Consider the following 12,307-nt stretch of genomic DNA (forward strand, 5'->3'; position numbering starts at 1 on the left):
ACACAATGACGACAACATCATGAAGTGGAATGCTATTGCTATTATCAGCGTAGCTGTTGCGGAAACTAAAACAGCAAAAACAACAACAGCAACAACAATAATAACAATGATAACAACAACAAAAAAAACAATAACATGAATTTGAATGATATTGCTATTACATCTGGGCCTATCTTAGTAGATTTTGCAGAAACCAAAACAACACCAAAAAAGTACAGCAACAACAACATAATTAAGAATCAACAAGTTCAGCCCATTTACATTATACAGTCCAAATATCTTGATTTTACCAGGGTGGTGAGACATCTCTCCTCTCTGATTTTACCAATATGTTGCAGTTACAGTTACTTAGCAACAGCCAGTACGCCAGTGCGAAGCCACTCCCAACATAGCATCATGATGTTAGTATACAATCATGATATTGGAACGTGCAAAATGGGTCTTTCAAAGTTAATGTATATACAAATTATATAGTAAGTGTCGGAGCCAGTGTGTGTGGGGGGGGGGGGGGGTGGAGGGGAGGGGATAAGATTTATGTTGCTTGTCAGACATTGATTGCTGGATTTAACTCGATAACTCGGTTACACTAATCTTTGTCTGCCACTCTCTACCCAGGTGAAGTAAATTAGAAACCAGTTAGAATGAATGCATTGAAAGAAAACATACTGAAATGTGATTTATCGTTATGATGGTATACACATATCTTATCGACGATGAATTGGCTAGTTTTTTTCTTTTTATCATATTGATATGGGCCTACATGTATACTTCTATTCATCTAATTTATTGTTTGACCTTAACCCTAATAAGGCCGGGGGGGGCATTATGCCCCCCCCCCCTCCACTATGTTTCGGATTGCTCGGGAACGCATATGGATGGCGCCCCGCCGCTCGCTGACTTTTTCTTTCGAGTCTTGCGCAACTTTTAAAAGAATTTTTTTGAAAATCGGACATACGGTTACAAGGTCACGTGACCTTTTGTCTTTGCATGTCAGCCCGAAAATCGCTCATTTTCGTGATTTGTGTACAAAACATATGGAAAAGTCATTTTTCCTAAAAACAGATCAAACATGGGTTATTGGGTCTTGTTTAAAGTTTAGGTGGTTGTTTTGGGAGTCTAAATAGTTGAATTGTAGTAAGAAATGAAATAAAACAACAAAAACAATGAAATACATAAGAAATTATCAAAACAAGGGATAACATAAGGAATAAGCTAGCTCTACCAATTTTTTTTGTCGTATTATTATTCAGAATGGTCTAATGAATATATGTAGTGAAAAAGAATGCTTAAATATGAATAATATACAATAACAATTTATGGGTAAAAATGTGATTTTAATGACTTTATTTGCATAAATTACCATACATATGCAAATGAGTGAATTTTTCAAAAAAATGAAATTATCATATTATTCTATACGCTTCACCTGACACTCGTGCAAATTTTCGCGGCGATCGGCCGCTTCGCGGCCGAGATCTTAAGGGGGGGGGAGGCCATAATGCCCCCCCCCCCCCGGCCATACTAAGACCTCAAATAGCCCGGCCCTTTTAGGGTTAAAGGTAATACAAAGTTTTAGGAAATTGAGGAAATTGTGAAAATTGGCTGGATAGTGATTCTTTACAATTTTGAAATATTTGGATGCCCCTGTGGATGTATTATAAGCACTAGAAAATTGAGCCCCTAAAACCCCTAAATTTCGACAGTTTTCAAATAGCGCCTACGGCCATACAATGTTAGCTGCGACCATGAAAATCTCAGTATATATAGTTGTGATATATAATTTCCAAACGGTAATAGCCAATCAGTCGATTTTAGTCAAGAAAATTATTTTATAGCTAAATTAATATTTTGACCTTGAGAGGAAGCTATACAACGAAAAGAGTTTATTATGTACAACTTTATCACTTTAGACTCGATTTCAACCGCGAAACGATCACTGAATATTGTAGGATCGCATATGTTTCCAATATGTTCATTTGAACCAAATTCATGACCCCATACCAAAACTTTGTAATATATACCTTTAAGAAATAAAAATACACGAAGCATACTGTAGGACTGTTTCATCACGAATTGAAAATGTAGTCTGCTCATCATGTCCTTCAAGCGAACACAAAGTCACATCTACGGAATTCGAGAAGCCGAAAATAGAACCTGGTGCATGAATAAAAGATCTTCTTAAATACGACAAAATACCAAAAAGAAGCCATGGAATTATTTTCTCAAGCGTGTACAGTCCGATGGGATTGAGTTTCATACTTATGAATTCAACATTATTCATTTAAAACCTTAAAGAGACGGTTGAGATCTGACAAAATGTGAAAAATAATTTGTTATCTTTTCCCCATCTTTCATTGTTTAACAATATTTCCAGTATTACAAATCTGAGATGCTTGGCCCTACGTGTAATCAGTGTTTGTGATATGGTGTACTATTGAAGCCCTAAAAAATTGCGCTTCAAAATTGATCATGAAGTGCCTGAAAAAGTTAAAATCTTTCAGTGGCCAGGTTTACGTAAATACTTATTTTCCCCAATAGCCTGTAGTGTGTTTTTGAAATTTCGAATTCCAATCATAAATATCTCGTTAATCAGACATGCCATCGGCTTGTAAAAGTCATGGGATTCATCACTGACCTAGAGTTTATAATTATGATTGCAGCATGACCTAAATCCAGGATTTCGTTTAGAATCTCAGACAAAAATACCCAATCCCTTTAAATGTCAATGTAGAAGAATGTCATAGACAAAACATCCCTTGAGAAGAATGACTCTTGAAGTGCCCTCATAATCGAAAAATGACAAGAAATTGGCTGAAGGATTCTACATGTTTGGGCAGTCCCATATACATTTCTGTGCACAGTGCATGTGACTTGCAGCAAGATTGAGCCAACTTCTTATAATTTGTTGATGATTCTAAAACCTCAAAGCATACAATATAAATGCTCCCCAGGGAGTGGAGATTGTGCACACAGTGTGCGCGGGCAGGTTTTGAATCCAATGACAGGGGTAATAGTACATCTGTAAAGCGCTTACAGACATTAAGCGCTATATAAAAGCGGAATATTATTATTATATACCAAATCCAAATGACTACATAATCAACGTCTTCAGATTGCTTACTGCGCTTTCTTTCACATCGTGCATGTCGTGCATGAATGATGTGATGGCGTGGACAGAAATCAACTTTATCTTTAAAGATAAAAACAAACAAACAAAACATAATATATAATATCTGGCAGAGAGGAAGTCAGTGAGGGCAATGACTCGTATTAAAGCTAAACGTGTCTCAGGATGCAATACAACAAAAAAGCAAATTATTTAGCGAAATAATCTATCAAGAAGAGTAAATCTATTTTTTTTTTAATGCATCAACGTAGGCAGTAGAATTTTAACGCGCGAATAATAGCTACATAATAGCAATATGTTTTCATTATTGTTATTATTATTATTACCGAAGGTCAATTATGTGACGATTTCGAGTTTGGCAATATTGCAATTACCTTTCCCTTAAAAAGGGACTTATTTTGAGTGCATATGGTGTTATCAAACATATTGTATCATCATACACGTCCGTTTCTTTATGAGTTTTCGTAACCGGAGCCTATCTTCTTCATATTATCATGGCCATCGTGAACCCTAACTCAACAATGAGTAGGTTCAAAAGAGTATAAATATTAGTCCTTTGTTTTAAGACTTTCAAAGGTTATCTCCTACAGACTCGAATGACTGTACTTTTGAGGGGTAAACAAAGTTCAGCATTTTTCCAAAGATATAAGGCGTTACCAATATGTTGGCGGCACGGTTATATAAATTATTAATTCACCCCTCCGTTTCTTTTCCTTTCGACTTTTAAACCAAAACATAAATAATTTAACGCTGCATGTCCACCTACGCCAGATTTAGAAGCGACACGATTATTCTTGATAATACGTTAAGATGCGGATGTTTGAAGGTAGAAATTAGGGAGATAATTGAAACATAATCCATCATGAAAATTCATTAGGAATTAAATTTCTCAAAAGAATTCAGGATTTAGAGAGATACACAAAGGCAGACATTGACAGAGCAAGAGCATAATGATGTAGATAGAGAGTGACGAGAAATTAAAAGAGAGAGAAACAAAATAGAGAGAGAGAAAAAAAGACTAGACTATATTTGGATAGAAAGAGAGATTACCAAATATTTTCAAAGTGTTTTTTCAATGTTTTGCAGGAGTTATCACGTTCATTTATGTATACAGTTACAAAGTCACACCCCCGGAGAGTTACGATTCCTTTCAAACTCTTTGAAGAGCAATATTTTTGTTATCATCTTCTCGATAAAGTACGGGTCAATAAACGTAAATCGCAATTTTTATCTGACTATCAATGCTATTTCCGTTCCTTCTAGATACACACGAGTCGGTCATTGGCATCTTAGATGGGTTAGAAAGGGGTAGAAACATGGCCAAGCAAAACGGCCGCAACCCCTTATAGAAAAAGAAGAACAAGAAAATGAACAAACAGCTCTTCTAGGCCTTTATACAAAAAAAAAATACCACGTTGTGTAAAGTATAATTATATCACGTTTGAGGCTAATGATATATTGCCTAAGGCCTATCCTAGCAGAAAGTTTAGCTTGTTTAGGGAAAATAAGGAACGACTGTGCCGAAGATAGGCACAGGGCCTAATCTCTAGCGAAGGTGACGTCTCAATTTTGCGAGAGGAGCGAAAATGTAATTTTATATCACTTTTACAAAACGTTGAAGAACAAAATTCAAGTAACCTCTCGATCGCAACACAAATATAACGGGGGGGGGGGGGTGGACGCACTTCTTCATGAATTATAATTCAAAACGTAAGATTAACTTAATGAATGGGTGTATGCAGTACAATCCAGTCGATCGTTACGTTTAAATAAATGATTGCCACATCAAAAGAAAAACGACCATGTATAGCCAGGCCTACTTTAATAATACCAAGGCTTTTTACAGTATTATCAAGATCAATAATCAAGCACTAAAGGCTGACACAACGATATATGGGCTATTTTCTTATTTTAATAAATAAATCAATATCAATTTTGATGTGATAAATGCACACTCTCACACTAGAGGTCCAGAGGTGCCCATATGAAGTGACACATCCTAGGAGTGTAGGATAAGGTGCACAATGTCAAGGAAATGCTTGGGTATAATTAATAAAGGGCCTTCGGGAAGAGCGGTATTAATACTGACGTGGCTACCCTGGGTAAATAAGACAATATTGTAGTGTCGTGGTTTAAGCACTTGACTTGCAATTCAAAGGTCGTGGTTCGATTCCCGATACGGCACCAATGTCCTTTGCCACACTCGACCCAGGTGATGTAAATGGGTACCTAGCTGGCAGGGATTAATTCCTAGAAAATGCTAGAGCGCTCTAATGGCAGCTAGGCTAAAGCCGGAGTTTTTAAATGCGCCTCGGAATAGAATTTCCAGATAGACGACGCTAAAGAAACGCCTATAATTACTATATTTTAATATTATACAGGAATATTGCTGACCGCATGGCGATGACCCATTTCAAGATCTCTGATTTTGGTTTTCAAGCACAATTACACCATTGGTTCACAACGGTTTGGCACAGTAAACTTCGATCTAATTCTACGTGTGATAATTGCAAACACATTTAGGGGAGAAGTGTCCCGAGAAGGGTAGGTCTTTATTTCGTTCACTCTAGATTGCCTTGACCTTAATTTGACGCTTTTGGGGACAACAAAAAGGTGATCGTAATAATAACAAAAATATCCTTGAACATTTCATTTCGATCGCAACAGGGGCTTAGAATCCGGATAATAACGCAACAGATGACCAGTATATGATTGATGTATTGTCTGGAACGGACCTCGGAAAGGGGGCCAGACACGTTGTGAGTGGTCAGTTGTGATGGCCAGGGTTACAACTGACCACCAGAACATCGATAAAACAGACTAATTTGTAGGTCACGGTGGCATATTTAGCCGGGTACGCGATACAGTTTCTGCCTCAATTAAACGCGACCCTGGTATTTATGTGATACAGTTTTTATGAAATTCGGATTTTCCTGTTCTTGAATGAGGTAAGTATTCAAAGATGCACGATTAATGACAACTTGGGTGGGAGAAGCCCCTCTATAATTCCATTTAAATCGAAATCTATCCTTACGTAATGCGATACAGTTTTCCCTTTCGTTCATTGATAGGTCATTATCCTGCTCTACATAGCTATTTGTGATAACTTTAAATAGGTCGAGTTCTGGTGAAGTGAAAAGTAATTTGTGATCTTTCTCGTTCATTTCATGTCACTTTGGAAGACAGTTATTATGTGAAGTTCTCTACAAGAATTGGTCTTCGAATATGACTCCCAAAAAATATCTAACGTGTTTGGACCAAACAGTTATGTCGCATGTTTGTGTAGTGCCATTCCTGTGTACAGTGCTTGTACATTTCATCAATATTTCGTCAATTTCTTATCAATTTTTTTGTTTCCGAAACCTCACAGTATTAAAACACCGATTCAAATCAGTCTTTTCAAATTACGTCCGGACAGTTTCTTTCACAATTTTATGGCATATATGCCAAGAACTCGATTTCATCTTTAAGGTTAATGAAAAAACTCCGTAAATTCAGAATTTTTTTAATTTTCCCAATCGTTTTTCCATGAAAATAAGACAAAAGACAGGCTTCTAAAAATCTTTCAATACTCAAAGTCTGGTATGGTTCGGAGAAATAAGGAATCGAGCAGATCAGTTTTTCCAAATTTGTATCATTTATAATGGTCCGTTTTCAATCGACTTTCAGATTATCTTTATTGTACATCTAGCATTGTAGTCACTACCTTAGCACCATTTTCTCTCATCTGAACAATGTTACCAATATCAAGTCCCTTTAACATACAGTCAAACGTGTATATTAAGGCCACCTGTGTAATTATAGTGGCCAAGTATTTCGTCTCCTCAACACCTGAGAGCCTAAAAGTGATGTTGATAACATCAACACCCAAACATACTTTTTAATAACTTTAAACAAAATTATTTAAGAAATAACAAAATAACAAACCGAACCAACTCAAACTAAACAAAACAGCCAAACAACCCAACAAAACCTTCTATAAATGACAATGTCCAATTTCTTCAAAGTAACCAACTTCCAGTCATCTTTAATATATACATGTATCATCCCTCATCTCATGTTCTACATTCTCTGTCATTCTATACATGTCACACACTCTCTTAAATATATTCATGATGTTTGTGATCGATCAATATGACATTGTTGAAAGCCATTACAAAATATTATCTACAAAATCACCATCTTATAATGGCCCTGTATTCTGGAATAAGTTACCTGAAAAGAAAAAAAATGAATCCCTAAATAATAAATATATTCAAATCCAAACTTAAGAAGTTCTTACTACATAATCTAATTCATGTACCTCAACTGAATTGTTATTATTATTTATTGATATGTTTTGTTTTGTCTTCTTTTCCAATATAATTTATACAGTTATTAATACAAATATGGGGTTATGTTATAAGTTCATTACTTTTCATAATCCCCAAATGTATTTCTGCTTTGTTCTTGTTGATTTTTGTTTTCCTAATTTTCATTATGGCATTAATGTTGAATTATTACTATGTATATATAGTGTATATTGTTTTGTTATTTTTTATGGAAATGTGAAAACCAATCACTCAATCAAACAAATCAAATACATGTACATGTTTCAGTCCCCCTTGAATATGTATCTAATATGTTGATAACCTCTACTAAATTCATAGAAACAGGGGAAGGTATGGGGTTAGGTTTACTCCTAACTCCACTAACTCAGGGGAGTACTGAATCATACCTTTGTAGAAATAATGTAACATAAAATTTCATAAAGATAATACGAAACAATATATTTAAAAGAGAATAGTATTCCATCAAGTAGTCAAGATACATAAAAGATGATAGAGATATTTAATTTGATAAATCGGCAAGTATATATACATTTCTATAATAGGATACCATGATTATAATTTGATAGACAATACATAATTTGCTTAAGTATACCACTAGTATATTATTTACTATCAAATAATGGCAACTCCATTCAAAACTTAAAAGCTGTGTAAGCTGACACCTAATAATCTTTGCAAATTTAGTGATCTTTTCTGAGATGAATCATCTGCAGGCTTTGTACTAATATTCTTTATTTAAATGGCATACATAAAAAAGAACAAAGTTAAATAGTTACTATTAAAACGACATAGAAAACAAAAATAAATTCTATGAGATTATCAGTTTGCTTAATTTTTTCCAACATAAAAAAGAGCATATATATATATATATATATAGTTAGATTTAAATGCACAACGTATCTACCATGATATCATTTTCACTTAAAGAATATACATCTGGCTCATTTGCACCAACGTATCAACCAAATTGTGAGCCAAATTATGAACCAAATATCTAGAAATAATGGAAGTATAAGACATTATATCATCATGTGTTTTGCATTATAAACCCACAAGAATGGAAGATTATCATTATTTAGATCATGCTATACCCCCCCCCCCCCCCTACCACACTGAAATAACACGATGAAAAATCCTCCCTTGGGATGTGGTGGTTAGAAAAGTGGGAAGGGGTGAGAAGCTGAGGGGAAGGGGAGGATGAGGGGAGGGGAGGATGAGGGGAGGATGAGGGGAGGGGAGGGGAGGGGAGGGGAGGGGAGGGGAGGGGAGGGGAGGGGAGGGGATAGAAGGGGAGGGAGAGAGGAGGGTAAGGGGGAAAGGAGGGGGTGGGACCTGCACAAGGGAGGGGGGGGGGGGGGTACTGGCTAGATGGACCTGAAGAGAGGGGTAAAAAACATTCCCACCAAAAGGAACAACAAGAAAGTGAACTTCAGTAGATGCTGGATATCAATGTTCCATTATACCTACTTGTCATGAAGTTGAACAGTAGTTATACTTCATGGAAAATTGGAAACAAGAACAAAAAATACCTTGTTGCATTGAAACCTTGTCAAATCAAGGGTAAACCATTCCATGCAAAGAAGGGGGACTGGCAAAATTACTTTCTTGTTCCAAAATGTTGTAATAACTGTGTTCTCTATACAAAAATAAGGGTTCCACTGTATTTCTAATCTGTATTTTCTCCAATATCAAGATAAGTATTTGGGAAATCTTTAAAAATGACAACATAGAAGTACAGTCAAACCTGTCTAAGTGGCCAACTGTCCATAGGGGTCATGTATTTTGTCTATCTCAAGCAAGAAATGCATGTTGTAGAAACTGCCCTCCAGTGGCCACTTTTTTCTGTTTCCCTTGGGTGACCTCAATAGGTCTGACTATACACAAATAAATTTGGTCTTCGAACAAACAAATAGATCTGACTTTTACTTTATTTCCATGACGATTTTGCTGCAGCCTGCTGATGCTAATAGACCCAGGTACTTGTGCGGAACTTCCTCCAATGATAGTGATTTGACGACAGGTGGCCTGCAAGAGTGAGAATATAATAAACAGGAAAATGAGAGAAAAGACTAATGTATACAAATCAATAATAATAATAATATACAGTGTGTATATTTTAATCAAAAATCATTGATGCAAAATGGTCCATAATCAATTTGTTTCTTTGATCACTCCACAATCATGCTTGATGTAAAAATCAAGATTTATAAACAGTTGTTCAAAAGATGCATACGAAAAAGAGGCTGTGTAATGTCCATAACTCAAAATAAATGCAAAATCAGATGTATATAATAAAAGTTTGTGTGAATTCTAGAAAATAATAGCAGCTGCAGTACTGCCTTTTATTTTAACATTTTTAAATAGTACTTACATTGCTTCCATTGAATAAAAAATTAAGCTTTAGTTCTGGTAAAGAAACTAATTTCTAACTTTTTTGCTCTACTTATATCATCATCATAATTCATTTTTTCTCATGAAATTTGTCATTTAGTATTATCATATAACAATATAACACAACATTGAATTGTTTAATTATATGTTTGGCTCCCTCCACAATTATATAAACATATTTCTTCCATCCTGTTTGAACTTTTTGCCTTGTCTTGAATCATCATTCCCATATCATTCCTTTGATGACTTTTTTGTGTGTATTTTGATGTAATTTTATTGTTGTGGAAAATAAAAATAAAAATAAAACTTGGTCACAGTTTTGCCTTATAGGCTTTTAATTCACTTTTAACCTTTTGTAATTTCATTGTTTTATTTTTGTGGAAAATAAAACAAAAAGAATTTATAACGTCATTCTCAATTAGTGATTTAATATGAAGAAGGCAAAACATTACAGATTTAACAAGTGTCCTCTATTTGCAGCTTTTTCAAATGATATTTTCAGTAAATTTCAATTAATTCTGTGAGAACATTATCATGACTAGAACTTAGGAATATCTTTAAAGTTAAATACATGAAATAAAAGAACCATGTTTCAAAGAGTGGGTGTACTAACGGTATGTAAAGCTTTCCTACTTTCCACCTACTTTCAAAGGATTAATGTCTTAAGTGGTTTATAACGGTTTTTACTTTGGTATGGGCGTTGTTTGTGAGAGGTGAATACCCTGTCACGAGTGTAACGATATATAAGAAGGAGAAGGAATCCTTATAAAATTTCAATGCCAAACAAATTTTCCCCGTCGGTGGTTTTTTCTCGATTTGAACGCTTTAGTGTTTTGTTGGAAATCTGCTATGCTCACTTCTTCTATAAAAGCACATGAAACACAGTTGTGTGAGGGAAAAGTGTTGACTTTAAAAAAACCTCATCTTCTTTATTCATTAAAAGTGATATCTTCTAAGGACTGATCACAAGCCTTTAAGGTATCATTAAACATTACATGGTACTTTTCAACCATATAACTTTTGTAACTTTAAAAGGTAATATTTAAAGGGCAATCCAACCTTTGTAATAAGTTAACATTTCTTAAAGCAGAAAAAAAAAATAGAAACAGATTGGCAAAAGTTTAAAAAAATAAGACCAATAATAAAGTGATTTATGATTGTTTGAAATATCAATTCTCAAATTTGCAGTTTGGTCAGTGGATTGTGACAACTCTCTTATTTGTTTCCATTTTTCTCAGAAGTGCCTTCTCCCTTGGGGCACTGCTCAAAATATTGTATGAATAGCATATATCATTATATCCTCTAAAAATAGATGGCCCTCCTGAACCATACATTTTGACATTTATATTTTTTTTAAATTGTGTTTTTAAAGCCCCTCTGTCCTACTTGTAGCTACTTGCTCTCTCTATATAGAAAACTTCCCTAATCGGTGCCTGTTGGTCCCCCATGATCCTAGCCCCATGAGATAGCCACCAGTCAGTGACCTCGCTGTGTGGTCTAATCCCTTCTGGCCCAGTAGTATTGACTGTCTTTAAACAAATGTTGTTTGTTACTACCTCACAGTAACATTCTAATAACCCATTCAGCCAATTTGAAGTGCTCATAGTTATAGTGATTACAACTTTCAAAAATTCATAACTTTCTTATTTTTTGTTCAATTTCATTCAAACTTTCACTTTTCTGCTTCTCTGAATTTTCTGCTTCTCTGAATTTTCTGCTTTCTTTTAAAAGAGTTTTCTTTCAAGGTTTCATTTCCTCACTCAGACATCAGTACATTTACAACCAAAAATGTAGCAGATAACAAGTAGAAAAATGCATTTCTTGCACTTAATTTGAATTTACACTTAAAAATTCCCAATGTTTAAATATTCTAAGATTCCAAACTATCACATACACACTTATGACTACTTTTTACTAAATTTTACAGTAAGAGCAGATTCCAAACCCATTAGAATTTGCTACAAAGTTTCCAAATGCCATTCAAAACTATTAAAGATTAGTCATGGTTCATTTTTCATTCAATAGTATGCAAATAAAAAACATGCCAGACTTTTCTCAATTTCAGCAGGTTAAAAAATGCTATTATAAGTCAAAGAGCATCAGCATAATTTATAAGCACAACTTTTCATTGTGTTTACTTTGAATCTAATGTGCTCATATACTTTATATATGTATTATGTCACAGGCACTTTTTACTTAAAAGGAACCAAAACCTTCATACTAAGTTACTTTTATTGGAAAGTTTAAGATATTTGAATAAAATCAGTGAAAATTTGAACAAAATCGGGCAAGGAATAAGGAAGTTAAAGCTTTTTGAAATGACTAGTCACTAGAGAAGAGGGGATATTCAATTTGAAGACATCATTTGTGGACAACTCTCCATGCCTTTTGTACATCAAATTTCATGTTTTTCCTTCTTTCTTGTGATTGAGGTAATCTACTCCCCTGAAAGCAAGGT

At 34.7% G+C, this 12,307-nt stretch overlaps 1 protein-coding gene across 1 annotated transcript in view; it reads right to left on the reverse strand.

Moving 5' to 3' along the window:
* Positions 1-8,762: 8,762 nt before the first annotated feature.
* Positions 8,763-12,307, reverse strand: part of LOC115918001 (quinone oxidoreductase-like protein 1) — a 48,618-nt gene continuing 45,073 nt past the window's right edge. Inside the window, exon 10 of the mRNA XM_030995455.1 lies at positions 8,763-9,483. Within this exon, the coding sequence (XP_030851315.1) occupies positions 9,381-9,483 (103 nt within the window). The 3' untranslated portion in view covers positions 8,763-9,380. The remainder of the gene's footprint in view (positions 9,484-12,307) is intronic.

Source organism: Strongylocentrotus purpuratus, unplaced genomic scaffold (genome assembly GCF_000002235.5).
Source record: "Strongylocentrotus purpuratus isolate Spur 01 unplaced genomic scaffold, Spur_5.0 spur5_scaffold_21, whole genome shotgun sequence".
Classification (NCBI taxonomy): Eukaryota; Metazoa; Echinodermata; class Echinoidea; order Camarodonta; family Strongylocentrotidae; genus Strongylocentrotus; species Strongylocentrotus purpuratus.